At 36.4% G+C, this 20,948-nt stretch overlaps 1 protein-coding gene across 1 annotated transcript in view; it reads left to right on the forward strand.

Annotated features, from left to right (window-relative positions):
- Nucleotides 1–20,948, forward strand: part of cps1 (carbamoyl-phosphate synthase 1, mitochondrial) — a 111,007-nt gene that overhangs the window by 60,906 nt on the left and 29,153 nt on the right. Inside the window, exons 28-33 of the mRNA XM_073912971.1 lie at nt 4,727–4,794; nt 10,013–10,088; nt 11,883–11,960; nt 15,768–15,875; nt 18,635–18,724; nt 18,994–19,164. Of these exons, the coding sequence (XP_073769072.1) occupies nt 4,727–4,794; nt 10,013–10,088; nt 11,883–11,960; nt 15,768–15,875; nt 18,635–18,724; nt 18,994–19,164 (591 nt within the window). The remainder of the gene's footprint in view (nt 1–4,726; nt 4,795–10,012; nt 10,089–11,882; nt 11,961–15,767; nt 15,876–18,634; nt 18,725–18,993; nt 19,165–20,948) is intronic.

Here is a 20,948-nt window from a genome sequence, read left to right on the forward strand (position 1 = left end):
GAGGATGATACAGGAGTGGGTTTTCACTCCTGTCCCGTCCCACTCCCACAGAAAAAAAAAAAATGAATAAAAATCTTGTCCCGTCCCACTCCCAGGCCAAAGTTTAAAAAATAATCCTGTCCCATCCCGCTCCAGATAAAATGACTCCCACTCCCATTCCACTCGTGTTTAAAATGACTCCCGGTCCTGTACCGCTCCCATATATATGTTATATGCATCTTAAATATATGAAAACATTCAGTATGATTCTGGTTCATAGAGAAAGTTAGGCACATTCAAAAGTTAACAGCAGATATTCCAGTATTCATCAATCACCACCATACATGCACACTATAATTCTAGTTTCAATTCAATCTACTAATGTACTTTAAATGAAAACGCTGAACCTATGACGGTTGCGAGCACTTTTGTCTGTCAGACATGACTTAACACCCAATGGACAAAAATATGCTTGGCTGATTTTTTCCTGAATTTGCCTTGCAAGTGTGCCATTTCAGACAGCTCGTCCCTAAATCACTGGTGTACTTGACTAAGATTAAGCATATTTTACTAGCAGTGTATGGCGTGCTATCATGGTCACAGTTTTGTCTCATGAACTTTATTAATATTTTTGACTTCCTGACTAGTTCTGTTAATTTAATGGACATGTCATTACCTCTGATTGGCTCCCTCCAGCACTGATGGCTTCTGGGTCGTGTAGTTCTTTTTTTTATTTTCGATGCTTTGTAATTGGAGGAAAACTCGAAAAGGAAACTACAATATGACAGTGCATGTTGATGTCATGGTGATGTCATCTTTTTTTTTTGATTCCCACTCCTGTCTGCTCCCATTAACTATTTTATCCTGTACCATTCCAATGCTGTGATTAAAAGCAAAGATGACTCTTATCCCGGGGGAATCCAGTTACCCATGGGATTCCCCAAAAAAATATCATCCTCTAGTGTCAGCATCGTACCAGATTAAAAAATCAAAACTAACATCCTATGCTAATGAGGGAGAGATTATCACTAGTGAGTGGAGTTTTCCCTCTCTGATGACACCTACAAAGAATGTCAATCAAGTGTTTCTGCATATTTTTTTATAAAGTGTGATTATAAAAAAATAAATTAATACATTATTACCATTAGATGCTGGTAGGGCAGAGGGATATGGGTAAAAGAAACCTATCAGGATTTTCCTGAACAATATTGCAATTTCAATTGTAATCACGATTTTGACACACATTTTACAGTCTGAATCTGAAACATATTTGCAAAGAAAAACAATTAGATCTTTATCAAAGACCTGTAATGTGTCTCTAAAACAGACATAAAAAAAAAAAAAAAAAATCTCCTAGTAAAGGTGCAACAAATTGTCTCCCTAGACATATGGCAAAAAATAAATATAAATAGACTACTGTGTGTGCGCGCCGTCAAACTTAAGTAAGGCTTTGATGTTCTGCTTAACCACATATCCGGTAGTTGCGTGTACTTTTCTGTGTCCACAGATTTTTTTTGTTATGCATAAATCATAGACCTTTTTGTGACCTTGCCCTTGTAAAAGCTGTTCATGTATTGTGTTTTTTGCACGCACTAGTCCGTTTTTCCGATGGAGATGCATGCGCATATTGGGAGTGACGCACTTGCATATTCCAGGCGCACTGAGTTACCTTTTTAAGCTTTGTTCACTCCAGATGCGGAACGCACAGATAAATTGTGCTATTCCCGTGTAAATTGACGCATGAACATTTTGAGTTTGCTCGCTTCATTCACGCATCAAATACGCTTTATTCGTGAGTCAAATTCACTGAGCAATATCGCGGATTCGTGTCAAGGGCAGGGCATCTGTCTGCCTGGTGACTGTAGTTTCATTGCCAAACGACTATCATGGATTTTATTGAGAAAAAAACTGTTTTTATGTGCTTTATGAAGTCTGAAAAACAGCGTTGATTCATTTAGATCCGTGTTTGAATCCACTAGATTCGTTCAGAGGTGCATCCAGCTCTGTGAGCTCAGAAACTTAGCCTGGATGATGGAAGCATTCAGCGTTGCTTCTGACTGAGCTGAGCTCAGTTTGATGAACTGTTGTTGGTGTAGGCAGGAGGATTTTCCTCCGGGACACCAACAACAGGTGCTACGTCATAACTACGGCATAATCATGCCCCCACAAGAGCAAGCTCCTGATTGGTTAACGTGGCGTGAATGTCCACTGAAGTTCAGATTTTCAAACTCGAGCGTCTTTCACAAAACACGTGATATGCGCATCAATCGTGCAAAACACGCTCAACTTGCGCTGCTTCATTCGTGCGAATTGTGTCATTCGCGCCATCTAATTCGCACATATCGCACCGCAGAATGTCTGTTCGTGTCTTTGCATTGACTTAACATGTAAATCACTCGCGCTTGGTGCTTCTTCCGAGTTTGGTGTAAACGCAGCATTAGAATGCCGCACTGCGATTTACGTAACAAGAACTGATTGATTAGTTTCATACTTTGTATAAGATAAACACATTTCAGTAGAATAATTACTTCAGACAAACACAAATCACCCAGACACCCAGTGCTTTTCTATTTTCTCCATAAAGAAAACTTGTATAGGAACTGCAGCATTGTTCTATTAGTTTGCTCACACTTTCCACACGCTTTTAGACACGATATGTGACTGACAGGTGTTTCAAATTACCTGGTTCTGCGTACATCAGCTTTCCTGTATACAACGTAATCCCACACCACAGATGTTGAACTTTTTTGGGCACTAAGTCAAAGTCCCATTAAGACAAGTCATTTCACTTGGCGTCCAACTTTGAAACGCCTCTCGGGCAGTATGCTCGGCCATTCTGTTTGACTGAGGAAACATCAAATTCTCCAAAACTGCTTATGATTGAATTTCATATTAGGAATCACCCATAACATAAAACAACAACTGTCTCTTTAGTTTCATTTCTAAACATCTGAATCCCTCAAAATCTGCAGAAACGTCTGGTCTGAGCCCCTCTCCCAGAGTAATCTATAGCGATTGATGATTGGCTACTGTACTAGAAGGCAGGCTTTATTCTCAATATAACGATCGATGATTGCCTCCTGTACTCAAAGGCAGGCTTTTATTTGCCATATTGTCCTGTAGTAAAGTTTGTTGTTGTGGGAAGAAGAACACAGGGGCTGTTTCTCAATATGCGTTCTCCAGCGGTCTTGTGTCCTCGTGTTCTCGTGCAACGTCATCATCAGCTGCCTAAGTTCAGTTCCAATACTCAAGACCGCAAGTACGGAGAACGTGTGAAACTTCCCGGATGTGTTCTTGATAGAGGACACACTGATGCAGACTTCAGCACCAAACTCGCTCTGGAAGTCCCAGAAGTCATTGCGACTGGAGATGGGAAGAGCAGCATTTTATTTAGATTTATTATTAAAGTTCAGAGTTATAATTTATTTACCTCAGGACTTTCCCTAAATGAAACGGTGAAAGTAAACATTAACATGAACATCTTAATAAAGGAATAAACACATTAAGGGTGTTTGTTTGCTGAAATTCGTATTAAATTTGGTTTTATTTATATTGTGCAGGGTATATTTAAAATGCTTTTATGCAAAGTATATATTTTGAAGAGGGGAAAAACAATAAATCTTTGTATGAGTGCTGTAATGTTTAAATAATTTCCATTTAAAACCCTTGAAGGTCACGTGACCATCAGGAAGAACGCAGCATCTCATTTCTCAAAGGACGCGTTCTCTGCCCTCGCGGTCTCCTGAGTTCGTTCTTCCGAGGACACCTGGCAAGACCGGTCTCCACAAGAACGCAAGTCCATTCTTTGCGTTCTTGGAATTGAGAAACAGCCCTGGTCGGCGTTTCAATTGAGCAAAATATTTTATTATATTTAAATTGCACCACACTTGAAGCTTTGTGTGTGTGCTCTCACTCCTCCCCGGCTGCTCCTTTTGATCTTCTTAAGAAGGGTTTCTCTCCGGCCCAATCACTAGAATAAACAGGTGTTATTTATTATTTCTGATTGGCCTGCTGATTAGCCGCCGGGCTCTGAGCATGCTCACCCCCCTCATCGGGTTTTCGATCATGCTTACCTCTCCACATGTCTGTTACACTTTCCCCCATTCAAAAACGATACAAATGACATGTGTTGTGTATTCTATAGTCTTTGACCAAATCCTCCTGTGCTGAATTCATCATACCTGTTTATGCAGCTTATTCAGTCTCCTGTTCTTGTGCTCTGTTTAGGCACGTTGAGTTATGATTGGTTGAAACAACACACTGCAGGAGGAGTATTAGTCAGGACTGGAGGTAGAAAAAAATTGTGCTGTAAGACGATTTAGAAATAGTACATGTTCAAATCACGATTTCGATATGATTTTAATTAATCGCACTGCCCTAGAATCTGGTTATATACACAGACTGTTGCCCCAAAAGTTGCATCATAGGTCCCCTTTCTTACTTTATTATATTATTCTTCAATATAAATTGTATAGTTTAGCTCAAGTCCGACCATATATCTTACAATCATCTAAAAACAATTACACTTGCTGATAATTTAGGTTGGGAGTCATTTGATCTAATAGTTTTTCACTCTGTGAAGAAGTTCACAAAGTATTAAAAGCAAAGTAATTAAATGTGGTCAGTGGTAATTGTATAGCCCTTTGCCCATACCTGGGACACAAATGGAGAAAAAAGCACAAGATGTCTGACCTCATCTAATACACAGACTAGGTGATTTGATGTTGCTGATTGCTGTCTTTTTCAGGAAGATGCGGTTTCGTTTGCCAGTAATGTGGGCTACCCTTGCCTCCTGAGGCCATCCTACGTCCTAAGGTGAGTACAAGGGGAACAGTGAATTCAGGACATGTGTACAGTATGGATGACCAGTTTTACAATTGGTTTCCCATATGATGCCTTTATATGTCTGTTTGACAGAGCAAGATGTTTCTGGGCAGCTTGTTTAAAAGTCAAAACTACCATCTGAGACTTTAATAATTATTTTAAATTTATGTTTTTGCTTAAAAAGCTCGTTTTTTCCTATTTTACAAGATGTAAGATAAGTCTCTGGTGTCTCCAGAATGTATCTGTAAAGTTTCAACTCAAAATACTCATCAGATATCTCGCATATTATTGTTTCTTGTATATTGTTGTACTGACACTATGCAGATTTGGTGATTCCAGAATTATATAGCAATTTTACAGTCTTTATTACAAACATGCTCAGTTTTAAAAACAACTGATTTTTAAGGTGCAGCTGATCACAGAAATCACCGAGAATTGAACAGGGGCCTCATGTATCAACGCTGCGTACGCACAAAAACTTTGCGTACGCCAGGTTTCACGCTCAGAATCGCTCACGTTTGGATTTACTAACAATGAACTGAACGTGGGAATGTGCGCAACTTCACGGCAGCTTTCTGGCAGGCGTACGCACATTTTTTGTGCTTGTCTGTTTTATTTCCATTGGCGACTCCTAGAGGCAGTTGTGTTAAATTGCTCTCTACAAAGTGTCTGAGCCTTGCAATGGCAGCTGTATGAGACGGGTTCAGCAGGTATATAGGGTTTCCATACCATGCAGTTGACCAGCTAAACATTAAAGCACAATTTGCAGCGGTCGCCTGTTTTCCCATTGTAATCTGAGCGATCTACCGCACGCACATTGCTATAAAGACACTATCTGAAGATGAATTTGCATGCGTGAATCAGTAACATTTCCATTCAATATTATTATATCTGTAAAATGTTACAGCACTCTGAACAGTCTCAGTGGCGCGCTCGTAAGACACATGTGAACATGTTTTGACACGTTCGAGCATGAACTCGGCTCGAATCCAGCGTCTGATGAACTCTTTCTTCTTTTTTCCCCCCGCTACATATCAGATTTTGCCTACTATTTATCATGAGAAAGACTAGTAGGAATCATTAATAAGTTTGTGCATCATATTTTATTTGCACATTTATTGAATGGAAATGTTTCTGATTCACGCTTGCAAATTCATCTTCAGATAGTGTCTTAATAGCAATGTGCGTGCAGTAGATCGCTCAGATTACATTGGGAAAACAGGCGACTGCTGCAAATTGTGCTTTAATGTTTAGCTGGTCAACTGTATGGTATGGAAATCTTACATACCTATCTGAAGATGAATTTGCATGCGTGAATCAGAAACATTTCCATTCAATAAATGTGCAAATAAAATATGATGCTTATTGATATGAACTTATTAATGATTCCTACTTGTCTTTCTCGTGATAAATAGTTGACAAAATCTGATATGTAGCGGGGGAAAAAACAAGAAAGAGTTCATCAGACGCTGGATTCGAGCCGAGTTCATGCTCGAACGTATCAATTCCTGTTCACATGGGTCTTACGAGTAGCGCCACTGAGACTGTTAACCATCCTGCAACATTTTACAGATATAAACCACAATATTTCTTTTTTCAATGCACAGTGCGATGTTCAGACCCAACTGTGTTAACCGCATCAGCTAAACTCTCCCGCTCTATTTATTTCTTTTATTGTTAATTCCGGAGAACAAACTTGCAAATAACACCGCTTTTCTCCGGTCTACCTCTGAAAGCACCTCCAATTCACATTCTGTTCAAAGTTTCTCTTTTTGCTTGCTTTTGCCATTGCTTTTTCGTTGGGTTTTTCCATTAGCATAGTCATTAGCATATTCATACGGGGGAGGAGGCAGGGAGGGGTTTTGTGCTCGTGCATGTTGCGCTCAGTTTCACGTTCATTCAGATGTACAAAAGAATATGCGTGAGATTCGGCGTACGCAGTGTTTCATACATCTGAAATTTTTTCTGCGTACGCACATTTACAGCTTTGTGCGTACGCAATGTTTTAGTAAGATTTCCACGCAAGTCTTCGTACATGAGGCCCCAGATCTTTTAATCCCAGATTCTTAGACATTACTACAGAGACATGATAATACGCTTCTGTCAGTCAGTTCAGTGGGTGGGGAAAACTACATATATATATACATATATATATATATATATATATATACATATATATATATATATATATATATATATATATATATATATATATATATATATATATATATATATATATATATATATAATATATAAACATATATATACATATATACATATATATATATATATATATATGTATGTGCGCAGGCACTCACCGGCTGGTTCACATGCACACGTGTCAAGCAATTGAAGCAGAGCTTCAAGGTAAACAAACTGCGGTTTATCATAGGTATTTGATAAAAAATTTTTTACACAGTTGGCATTAATAATGAACATAGAAACGTCTGACTAAAATCTAGCAGCTAAATGTGTCTGGAAAAATATTAAAAGGCTTTTATTTTCATAAACGGCGTGGATGTGAATGTGTCTGATTGGCTGGAGTAGACGTCTCACATCAGCGCGTTATAAATGTGAGCGTGCTCTTTGCGGCAATTTTCCTTCTTCGTTCACATAGATGTTATGTTACAACTTCTCTTTCCAGAAAATTGCTGAAACGAATTGCCGGTAGATTTTTTGGAAAGGTCTGTTTGTGTGAAATGGGCTAATGACAGTTTAGAACAACACAAAATTAGTCAAATAATGGCAGTATTTTTGTTTTTGGTTCAGTTAATAATTAGAGATATATCCAATATTACTAAGTAGGTTACCCTGAACTAAACAAAAAACAATGTGACATAATCAACGGTTGATTTGTTAAGAGCAAAAAAAATAAAAATAAAAATCCACTTCAGACATTCTTAATGGTGGCCTGTAGAGATACCGGGTAAGATGCATCTCATTCACTTTCTAAGAAACACGACTTGACCAGCTAATTTCCACAAAACCAGACAGCGGGGTTCTAGATTGAATGCCTCAATGGGAAAATTAAACCAAGTCACCCAGTAATAGCTGTAAATTCTGCCTTTTAGCCATTACACATCTCACTCATAAAATCTCTTTCATCACTGGAGCACTTTTCTATTTGTCTTCATTAGATATTGAATTAAAGGCCACTGTCTACTTTAAGACCTATTACGTTTTTTTCTTTTTCTTACACTGAAATAAACTGACATGTTGAGGAAGTGGAAAGAACAGAAAGCACATTTTAATCTGATTTTATTGAAATTAGATTTGCAACACATGCAAGTAAAGCCAAATGAAAGCAAAACGCTTTAGCACATCCATTTATCTTTATCAAAATCTTTATATGGTACAAACAAACACCCACACACAGAACAGTACAGTCTCAGCAGTGAAAGTGATTTGCTTTTAGTTTTTAAGAAAATTCCAACTGCCAAAAAAAGATATATATATCTATATATATATATATTTTTTTACTTCTTTTATTTGTTTGAATATTTTTTGCTCTGTATGGTTCCATCCCTCTCTGTGTTTGGTGCAAGCTGTGGTTTGCCTAAACTCGTGCCTTAAGCTCAGACTCTCAGCAACTTCATCCCTGACAGAAACACTGCCTGTTCATCTGGACCATGGTGGAACAGTTATACTGGAGAGATGCACATACTGTAGGGCTGACTCAGTATTTCCCCCTCCTCTTTTTGTGTTCACTTTACTGTGTTAGTGAAATATATAGCTGACTGTTGATTCCATTGCACAATGGTAAGCAGCTGTCATCTGTGTTCATTTTATTTTATGTCCCACAAGTCGAAATGTATTTCTCTTAGAAATGTGTGGTTTGACATAATACACTTGCCATTAATGACCACATTGTTTGAAGTGTTTGCCTTTTGCAGTTTGATAAAGTGATCTACTCACCTTCCATCTGCTGGAAGTGTTCATAATAAATTCTGGGTTTTCAAGATAAAATCATAAATTTTAAATAGATCATTTATTCTGCATGTATAAATCTGTTTAATTATGCATTGTGAAAAAAGATGTACTGTAGTGCTGATGGCTTTACAGCTTAATCTGACTTGCCTTAAAGTTGTGGCACAAATTATTTACAATTTTAAGTGTTTGGAAAAGTGCATTGGTGATCAATTGTAAAAACAAACAAAAAAAATTAGAAGAGAGGAATTGTAAAGTGATGGGACACTGACAAGGACGTGCAGATTCAAATTGCAAGTTTATTAACAAGAATAGTCAGGCAAGCAAGGATCAGCACAGGGGAAAACAGATGTGGAGAGAAAATCCAGTCGTGGTCAGAAAACAGGTGGATAGTCAAAAGGCAGGCAGCTGACAGGAATAAACAATGGTTTATAATTGGTCTTGATGGCGAGACTACTCCAGAAATGACAGCCACTGTTTAAAGGTCTGTGGGCATTTGAGTTGTTGCTGTCAGGTGCGTTTGAATATCTTGTGTTCGTTTCAAACAGAATACAAAAAAAAAAAAAGTTATGTTTTCAACTATAGTGTTTTCATTTAAAAGTATTGTTCAAGCTTTATTTGGATATATTTCTTATGTCTGAAACAAGTATTCGCTAAAATTCCAGTGTTTTTTGACCTCATAAACTTTCGTAAAAGCTAGCATCTGGTCCAAGCTTCACCCCTGGAGACACGGCAGTCTATAGCGATCGACGATTGGCTCCTGTACAAGTAGGCGGGGCTTAATTTGCCATATTGATTGTTACACTTTTTCCCATTGAAAAACTATACCAGTGACATGTCTTGTGTATTCTATAGTCTTTGTTCATAATTAGTTTATGTTAGTAAATACCTTGACTAATGAAACCTTTTTGTAAAGTGAGACAGAATCATTGTTTGATGATTTGTCTATTTATTTTAAGACTTACTGTCAGTCATAGACATCTAGTGATACCACCAATGTGAGCTGCAGGGCTGATGCCTTTAGAATCACCCACAAAATCAGTAAAAAAAAAAAAAAAATCCCCTCTCTTAATATGAAAAAATTCATTGCTGATCGCCTAGAGGAGCAGCTGACCCAAATATAATTCTCTTGTCGGCTTTTTGCCTCTTTCTTTCTGCATATCTTCCTTTCTTTTCTATTTGACTCTACAACCATTGAAGCATGTTTTTTGTTTTATATTATTTCCTGATGGGTTCATTTAAGTGTCAACGTGATGAATGATGAGACTTTCTCCTTTTTCAGTGGCTCAGCTATGAATGTGGTTTACGGTGAGGATGAGATGAAACGTTTCCTGGAGGAAGCCACACAGGTTTCACAGGTGAGCTCTGAAGATTTAGCCATTTGGACCTTTGCCACAAAAAAAAAAAAAAAAAAAAAAAAAAAAAAAAAAACTTGAGTGAAGAGCTTTGGGTTTGTCATATGAATCAAGCAATGGATTAGGCAAGAATATGCACCAATTTTTGCTCATTAACTCACATGAATGCTCTTGAAATGATTCCTCAAATATATCCTGTGGAAATAAATACTCCAAAGCACTTACAATTTTTTAAAGGCAAACAAAGCACATTTGCAGCAGCTCCAGTTATCATGTATCTCAGGGCCAGTATTGATTTTCATCCTGTGTTCCTGTTGCCCCTTACAGTATTTTATTTAAGAAAGTTCAGTAGTTTCCAGCAAAATCACTTTATCATCATGTTTTCCATGAATGGGCCAATATTGAGTGCATAAGCCAAAATTGACAGTAATCTAGTTTTAACTTTATGTACAGTGCATCTGGAAATTATTCATAGTGCTTCACTTTTTGCACATTTTTATGTTACAGCCTTATTTCAAAATGGATTAAATGTATTTATTCCCTTAAAGTTCTTCACACAATACCCCATAATGACAATGTGAAAAAAGTTTTTTGAAATTGTTGCAAATTTATTACTAAAAAAACCTGAAAAATCACATGTATATCAGTATTCACAGCCTTTTCTCAATACTTTGCTGATGCAACTTTGGCAGCAATTACAGCCTTGAGTCTTTTTAAATATGATGCCACAAGCTTGGCACACCTGTTTTTGGGAATTTTTGCCCGTTCCTCTTTGGAGCACCTTTCAAGCTCTATCACGTTGGTTGGGAAGCGTCGGTTTACAGCCATTTCAAATCTCTCTAGAGATGTTTGATAGGATTTAGGTAAGGGCTCTGGCTGGGCTACTCTAGGACAGTCACCGAGTTGTTGTGAAGCCACTTTATTGATATTTTGCTGTGTGCTTTGGGTTATTGTCATGCTGGAAAATGAACCATCACCCCAGTCTGAGGTCAAGAGCACATTGGAACTTTTTTCTGTAATCTTCGCCAGCCATGTGCCTCGAGAAAATCCTGTCTCAGTGGTCTACAGACAATTCCTTTGACTTCATGCTTGGTTTGTGCTTTGACATGCACTGCCAAACCTGGGACCTTATATAGACAGGTGTATGCCTTTTCAAATCATGTCCAATCAACTAAGTTTACCACAGGTAAACTCCAATTAAGCTGCTGAAACATCTCAAGAATGATCAGTAGAAACGGAATGTACTTGAGCTCAATTTAGAGCTTCACAGCAAAGACTGTGAAAATGTGTGTGCATGTGATTTTCAGGCTTTTTAGTTTTATTAAATTTGCAGCAATTTCAAAAAAATCTTTTTTTACATTGTCATTATGGGGTATTGTGTGTAGAATTTTGATGAAATAAATTAATTTAATCCATTTTGGAAAAAGGCTGTAACATAAAAAATGTGGAAAAAGTGAAGTGATATGAATACTTTCCAGATGCACTGTACAGTAGTCAAACCTCTTGTTTGGCTGTCATAAGACTGAGAAACAGAATACAGTAAAACATTAGTTCTGCAAAACATTATATTTATGTTTGTTAAAGTAACAGGATGAGCCTGTTAGTCAGGCTTTAAGAGACGGTTAGATATTCAGCAAAGCACTTCAGAAACTCTATCCTTTTTAATTTACAGCTTAACAAGGGGGCTTAACTAGAATGAATCTTTGATTTAGATTTCAATGTAGTGCTTTTAGTGTCATTGCAGTATTCTTAGGAAACATTTCTTAGCCAGCATTTACAGCATTTTCTCTAAAACAGGATCATCCTGTGGTCATCACCAAATTCATCCGAGGTGCCAGAGAGGTGGAGGTTGATGCGGTGGCCAGGATGGGCAAGGTAAGAGAGATGCTAGAACTGTTTTTCAACAGTTATTGAACAGAAATCTGTCTAAAACTGAAAAGCGGAATGTGGAAAGTTTGATTTAACTTTGAAATAGTCTAAAATTGTTTTGCTAAATAAAAAAAAAATATAAAAAATCCATGTTGCTATTTGCTATATCGTGGATTTGATAGTGTAGAGGACGCAGTTTATTGCATGAGAGTTTTTAGAACATTATTCTATTCCACACACCCACACATAATAAAAATAAAATAAGAGATGGCTCAGGCTGCTTCCATCTGGAAAATTGCTTGCAATATGTTCTGGCTCTTTTGTTTCATCCATTATTTCTCACCTAATCTCTGTGCAGAGTACAATTAAAAGTATGAAGTCATGTTTATTTTGCATTTCACTGGGTATAATCTTAAATGTTGGCTGTTTTGCTTTGAACTACACTAATAGAAAAATGTGTTGTGACACAGAATTGCATTTAAGCCTTATGATTGGCTGAACTCTGAATCTGACTCTTCATACCCAACTGAAACTGTTTTAGAAATTGCTATCAAATATACAGTCATCTGCCACTTTATTAGGTACACCTTACTAGTACCAAGTTTTCCCCCTTTTGACATGAACTCAACAAGGTACTGGAAATATTCCTCAAAGATTTTGGTTCATATTGACTGGATAGCATCACAGTTGCTGCAGATTTGTCGGCTGCACATCCATGATGTGAATCTCCCGTTTTATCACATTCCTAAGGTGCTCTATTAGATTGAGATCTGGTAACTGAGGAGGCCATTTGAATACAGTGATCTCATTGTTATGTTCAAGAAACCAGTCTGATATGATTGGAGCTTTATGACATGGCGTGTTATCTTGCTGGAAGTAGCCATCAGAATATGGGTACATTGTGGTCATAAATGGATGGACATGGTCAGCAACAATACTCAGGTAGGTTGTGGTGTTTACACTATGCTCAATAGGTACTAATGGGCCAAAAGAGTGCCAAGAAAATACCCCCCACACCATTACACCACCACCAGCCTAAAACAGTGATACAAGGCAGGATGTTTTCATGTTGTTGACGCCAAATTCTGACGCTACCATCCAAATGTCACAGCAGAAATTGAGACTCATCAGACCAGGCCACGTTTTTCCAATCTTCTATTTTTTCAATTGTCCTCAGTTTCCTGTTCTTAGCTGACAGGAGTGGCACCTAGTGTAGTCTTCTGCTGCTGTAGCCCATCTGCTTCAAGATTGGATTTGTTGTGTGTTCAGAGATGCTCTTCTGCATACTTCGGTTGTAACAAGTGGTTATTTGAGTTACTGTTGTCTTTCTATCACCTCAAAACAGTCTGGCCCCAAAGTCATTTGGGCCCACATAAATGCTGCTCACTGGATAATTTCTCTTTTTCAAACCATTCTCTGTAAACCTAGAAAAGGTTGTGCGTGAAAATCCCAGTAGATCAGCAATTTCTGAAATACTCAGACAATCTCGTCTGGCACCAACAACAAACATGCCACTTTCAAAGTCATTGAATCACCTTTCTTCCCCATTCTGATGCTCGATTTGGACTGCAGCAGATCTTCTTGACCATGTCTACATGACAAAATGCATTGAGTTGCTGCCATGTGATTGGCTTATTATACAATAGGTTTGCGTTAACAAGCAGTTGGACAGGTGTACCTAATAAAGTGGCCAAACAAAAGCAAACAAAACAAAACTTAATCACTTAGAGAATTTACTTTTACAAACTAGTAATTACTTGATTAATTAATGATATTTCTTAGCTAAAACTTTAAATGGTTAATTTACCCAAAAATAAAAAAACAGTGCTCATGTACTGACCCTGAAATCCAAGCTATTCCCTTCTTTCTTTTTTTTGTCAAACAAAATAAAAAAAAGAATGACCTTGTTGCAATTGAGCATAATGGCAGTGAATAGCAACCAACATTAAGCTTTGAAAGTTTTTAAAATGTCAAAGGACTGTCATTTGCTGACAAACTTAAACATAATGTATAAAGTATACTGACAGTAAGCTTTTGTGCAAAACTGCATGCTCTAATGTTTGTAAAAAGTTACAAGCATGGCAGGTCACTTCGACCCATAGACTCGCACACACAAAAACACTCAAGCTGTGATAAGTCAAGGTAAACAGAAACGCTGTAGAACATACAATATGTACTTGCTTCTCTGAGGTAAAACCTGTTATGTTCATTGTAGCAGAAAGTTGTCATTCATCTGTCAACTGTCATTCTGACTTTCATCTGACAACTAGGGCTGAGGTGTAAAGCTACTCGACTCAGTAAAGAATCTACACTTACTTTTTAGAGAATTTTCGATCTGCTATTTTCATGATTTATCATAACAGTCTATGTGTTCTTTTTCTTTCTCATTTTAAACTTATACTACAGTGGTTTTTCAGTATGTGATGCTTACTGCACGGTTATTATGCACAAGTCCTGAAATTTATGGAATATCATTGTATTTTAAAAGTGTATTTCAGACATTTAAAAATACATCCTTTTAATATTGTTTTTGTTTGTTTGCTGATAAAAATCTTAGTTTTTGTTTATGTATTTTTCTATAACTATTATTGTTGTGGTCCGACTATATTCCATTCCATTTTATCCCTTTCAAGCTTATTGGCTGGCAGTCAGACTATACCTGTTCAATATGGCTATTGGCTAATATGTCAGGATAATCTAAATAATAGGAGCTTTGGCTTCAAAATGACCACTTCAAAAACTGGGTGTTTGTAAAATGACTTTCAAGCTATCAAATATAGGAGTGGGAGTTTTCGCAGCCACACAAACAGTTAGTAGCAAGATGATTTTCAAAATCTATTGTTGTTTTCTTAGAGGGTATGAAAGTCAAGCAAAATGATATTTGCGCTCAAACCATTTTATTAATGTTATTAGTATTAATGCGTAACAGTGACCTGTTTATTTATTTATTTTTCATTATGTCATGGAAATTCAGCCTTTTAGACAATAAAGGTCAGGAAATTTGATATTTCAACACAATCTCACAGTAATTTTTAACTTTGATTTAGTAGCTAATTCTTATGAATTCCTTTGATCTCATTCGTACAATTTTGTATGATTAGCTTATCACTAAGCCCACATGGAATCTGTGAGCGCAGAAATCCACACATTTCTGCAGATTTTTAGACAATCATTTATTCTATTTATTTAGTCTATTTATTTAGTTGTGTGTAAATGTGTGTACATTTTTTTGTTTTTATATTAATTTCAGTAATATTACTGACTAATATGAAAATTTTAATTTGATTGGTTTACAATACAGTTTGTAAAGTAATATCTTCTGTCTTTTAGTAGATATATTATATAAGAAACTTGCTTTGTTTGAATCTAACTGGATTTGCATTGTAAACAATAAAGTTAAAAAAGTATTTCATAAATTCAGTTTTTAGTTCTGATACTCCCAAAATCATTCGGCATAAATTCAAAGATTTTATTTAATTTTTTTACAAAATTCTTTGCAGAAATAGCAAAAAAAAAGTCAGGAGATTCTGTTCTGGCCCTACAGTGATGATTGGGGTGCCACATGTTCTTAAAAAAATAAAAAAAAAAACAATAAAAAAATAAAATAAAAAAAATTTATATATATATATATATATATATATATATATATATATATATATATATATATATATATATATATATATATATATATATATATATATATATTGTATAGCACTAGTGTTGTACGTGAGACAATGCATGATTTTCATGAAGCATATCTAAACAAGGGTTGCAGTAAATGACAGCTCTTTTTATGTACAATTGTGGTTCCAGGTTCTGGCTCATGCTATCACAGAGCATGTGGAGGATGCAGGAGTGCACTCAGGAGACGCCACACTCATGCTGCCCACCCAGACCATCAGCCAGGGGGCTCTGGAGAAGGTGCCAGCCTCATTTTCATTCACAAAAGCTTGCTGTGTCCATTCTGGTTTGCACCTTGTTCAGTCACACACGTCTATTTTTTGCCAGTCCACATTTTTCACAAGGCTCCTACAAATCACCTTCATTTAGTTTTTGAACACAAAAGAAGATATTTTGAAGAATGTTGGAAACCTGTAACCATTGACATCTATTGTATTTGTTTTTCTACTACAGAAGTGAATGGTTATGGGTTTTCAGCCTTCTTCTTCTTTAAATATCTTCTTTAGTGTTCAACAGAATAAAAAAAAATATATAAATGCTTATAAATAATGAGTAAATAGCTGAACTATCCCTTTAACAGTATCTATAAGGGAAAGGGCTAAAACCTCTTGGTTGTGTTTTTACATATACAGTGGTCCCTCATTTATCGTGGGGGTTACGTTGTAAAAATAGCCTGCAATAGGCCCTTCATTTTTTACTATTTTTATAGATGTTTTAAGGCTTTAAAACCCCAACTGCACACTTTATACACTTATCTCAGACAGGCATTGACATTTTCACACTTTTCTCTCTTGTTTAAACACTCTCAAAGTTTCCTGGAAAAATAGGCCAGAATTATAGAATGAAACCAAAGATCAAAACCTGTTGTCAGGCGCAAACATTCATTGCTATCAGCAAAAGGTTCATAAAGCTTTTTAGATTTTGTGCTGATTATGTAGCATCCAGCATAATGTTCTTTTTCCTGCAGTTACTGATACACAAAGCGAAAGAATCCATCCTTAAGAGGGTCGTACACTGGATGTGCACTCGCATGTTATTTAAAATGATATTATTAAGATGCTGCTCTGTGACATTGGCTGCATGCGAAACCACCTACTTCTCAGTAGGTACTGCATTTGAGTTTAAACAAACTACTCAGCTGTTAGAAAAGTACAATCTATATAGTATGAATGTGAGCAATATGAATGGAACTCGGATGTACTACATTCGTCGTTTTGTCATGAACACGTGACCTACCTGCATGAGTACCTTCACTCCCATTCATGAATTCTCTCGCATGGCATAATAGGATAGTGTCCATCCGATGCATAATTCAGAATCTTCGCCGGAAGTAGGTCTTCTGGGTACTTCTCGCATACTGATTTTCGAATTCGGACATACTGCTCGACTCGCATACTGATTGTAGCGTACTATATTGAAGTATGCGATTCAAATTCGGAGTAATAGCTGGGCACAGCATACCGCTGCCAACTTGCGGCAACAATGTACAAAGATTCAAAGCACATCGTGGCGTGGCGCATCCGGTGTGTCACCATTTTATGATGGTCTTGCTCCGGACAGTTACACTTTTTGCATCATTGTTGGAACTCACACTGCTAGCAATGGAAGATTTATTTTAATTTGGCAGGCTAAACACATTCTGTACTTTACAGAGACACAAGGGAGATTGATTAACAATGGTATACATCCAATCAGGACACAGAACACAATGCACTGTAAAAACAGATAAAAATAAAAAAAGCATGTCAAATTGCACAAAAAAATCCGTAACACTGCTAAACAGCAAACAGTGAGGGACATTATAGAGAGGGACCACTGTATACAAAGTAATTTAAGACTTTATTACATCATTTGCAGTGCTTCGCAGAAGGGGGGTGGAGCTTAAGATATATTTTAACGTGCTTTGCTCACTATGGCACTGGTCACAATGGCACATTTGTCAGTGAACAAAACTATCTTTAAAGGTTTATTGGTTATTGTTAAAACTCAACCTGACTTTATGCATATCAGTTTGTTTCTTCTTTATTTTTATTTTTATTTTTTTCATTTTTTTGCTGTTGACGGTGTACCAGGTTTTAATATCAGGTGTTTTTTTTTTAAACAAACACACTTATTTTTTTAGTTTAACAGGTTATTTACTGTCCTCATGAATAAACAATTCAACAGAACATTTCTGTAATGTTATGCACGTCCTCACAATCCTGGATTAACATCTACAGGTATGTTGATCCTGGAACATCATGTTTTTTAGAAAATGTAAACCATATCTATTCCCTACCCCTAAACCCAACCATAACTTTAAATTATTCCCAAAATCAGAGGATAACAATCAAGTAGAAGTGCATAAACCTAACTGTAAGCCTAAATTTACCATAAATTCCCACAAGGCCCTTAATTATGATTGGCTGATTGGGTTGTTGTTCCAGGATCAACATAGATTTTAATCCAGGAACATGTCCTACTTGGTGAAATCAAGTTGGCAGTATTGTAACAATGACAATCTCTGTGCTGGCACAAACACTGCAGTCTAAACAGAAACAAAATCTGCAGCTAGTCTAAAAAAATGCCAGTGTCATTTTTAATCTAAAGTTTTTTTTCTCTTCAGAATAGTGTGGTCTTGATTGTGTTTTATCACGAGCCGCAGATGTGACTTTTCATTCTCCTTCAAGCTGAATCAAAGGGGCCTGTCAAAAATAGTTTGTGCAGTCTGCTACTTAAAACACATCTGACAAAGCGTGTTTATTCCCTGCAAACTTACCAACAGCCTCTCAGAGGGCCAGCAGTCAGTCACAGGCTGCTCTTTTCATCCGCTCTCAGTTTATCAGAGTTGATACCAAACTTTTAGTACTTGGTATGTAGTTTCAAGCTATATATTTGATTGGTGTTTATCTGACAAGACATGCATTACTCAGACTATGATCTATGTGTTCTGCTTGTGCATATGTAAAGAGTTTGAGTTATTGCTTGTCATTTTTATAAATATATACATCTTATTTCAGGTGAAGACTGCGACTCAGAAAATTGCAAAGGCGTTTGAGATTTCGGGGCCATTTAACACTCAATTTTTAGTAAAAGGCAATGATGTAATGGTAAGTTATTGCTGCTCAGTTCTTCTTGAAAAATGTCTGTACTGTAAGTGAGAATGATATGATTTGATCATACATTTTTCATGGCAAGTAGACTAATAATATTTAGACACATTTCAGATCCAGAGTAATCGTTTTGCCATATTCATTCACTTTGTAAACATTTTTTTCCGTTGAAAAACATTACATATTAGTAAGGAATAAGTAAATCATTCAGCCCTATAGTTATAATACGTCTGCTGGTAACTCAGAATCATATGTCTCTGTTTCAGGTGATCGAGTGTAACCTGCGCGCCTCTCGATCCTTTCCTTTCGTTTCTAAAACTATCGGTGTGGACTTCATTGATGTGGCCACCAGGGTGATGGTGGGGGAGCGGATGGATGAGTCTCGTCTGCCCTCTCTCGAAAACCCAATCATTCCAGTGGATTTTGTTGGCATTAAGGTATGTGCATAAAGTATATACAAAAATTTATATATTTTTTAAACATATATCGAGAACAAGAGTACAAATATTAAATTAACAGGGTTACCACGCTTCTTGAAAAGACTTAAATTCATACATATGGAATTAAGGACTGGAAAGTACTTAAAAACAAACAGGCTCTTGAAAGTGCTTTAATTAAATTAGAAAATAAGTATGTTTATGGTGTTATTTAAGCAATTTTACTGTCCAAAACAGAACAAAAGAAAGATAAATTCTTAATTTAAAAATCCTAAAAGTCAATATTTTAGAATAATAATGATAAAAGAAATGCATATTATATCAACATTTTAGAAACCACAATTTAATATTTCCTGTATTTAATTAATAAATTTTATAAATTTTTTTTGAACATGACTGTTTAAAACTCTCTATTTTTAAAATGACACCATTACTGTGGCATAAAATAATTATGAATGTTATGGCAAATTACAGTAAAAAAAAAAACAATGGACAAAAACAATTAAAATATATTTTAAAACATAGATAGGATCAACTATACATACAATAAAATAAAAAAAATAAAAAACTGCCAACAAATAAAAGGCTAAATAATATTGTGACTTAAAAACTACAATTGTACAATCTGCATCACACAATACAGTCTATTTTGAGCTTTGTAAATGTAATGAATTAGCTCAAAGAGAATTAAAGATTCATTTGAGAGGGGGTTCAAAAAGAGAGACTTTAATTATGGCTATTGCTATCTGAAATAAAAGGCAATTTATGTTTAAGCAGGGTAGCAAGATCAACGTTTAAGACATGAGATTCATAAATATGAACAGGCACCTTTATACTAAATGAAACTTTGTTGACTAATCTAACACTTAACACAAACACACATTCATACAAGTGTAAAGAAAGTTAAATAAGAGTTTGAGAGAGTGTAAGGTAACACTTTATTTTGATGGTCCATTTACGTATTAGTAGTGTCTGCTTAATATCTATTAATACTGCTCTTCAACAGACATTTAACCGACTATAAGAAACTTTACAGATGTCAACTTACACTACCCCTAACCCCAACCCTATCAAAATAAAGTGTGACCGAGTGTAATAATGGAAAAACCTCGGATTTTGTAAGACCAAATCAAGCGAACCACAAATAATCAATTGAATCCTTCTATGTTCTCTTTAGGTTTACATTTAGTTTACACCAGTTCAGTTGTAGTCTGGAAGTGTTATTTGCGTTCCTTTTGTAATGTGAAGAACTCCCTCTGTTGAACGCGTGGTTAGCCGGTTGTCAGTTTTCTGTCCTCGCGAGGCTTGGAGTGGGGTATAGTCAGTCATTTTAAATTTTGAAGTGGCAAAATGGCTTGTCGTATTGACTACTGGTTTTGCAGAGCACTAAACTTAACTAGATTCTCGGCGGAAAAGAAAGAAAGAAAGGTATCAGAAATGGGAATGTCTGAGCTGTGCGAATAATCCATTTTGTCTGGGTCCCCATCTGCTCCCGGGAGTCCTCAAGCTTTTACAAGCTTTTATAAGGATGGTTTTGTACCCACCCTCCGGAGCTAAGTTGACCAATGAGAAGTTAACTCCCCCGAGGTGCATTTTATAGTCTTTGTTCCAAAGCGGGGGGGGATTTGCATAGGGATTCTTGGATTTGGATTACAACTGACCATCTAGTCTTTTCCTGGGTAGAAGTTGAGGTGTATTAATTGTTGAATAAAAGCAGAATAATTATGTGTCTGATTGGCCACAATTATTACATAAAGAAAAAGAATGAATTTGCTGGAACAAGG

This window comes from Danio rerio, chromosome 9 (genome assembly GCF_049306965.1).
Source record: "Danio rerio strain Tuebingen ecotype United States chromosome 9, GRCz12tu, whole genome shotgun sequence".
NCBI lineage: Eukaryota > Metazoa > Chordata > Actinopteri > Cypriniformes > Danionidae > Danio > Danio rerio.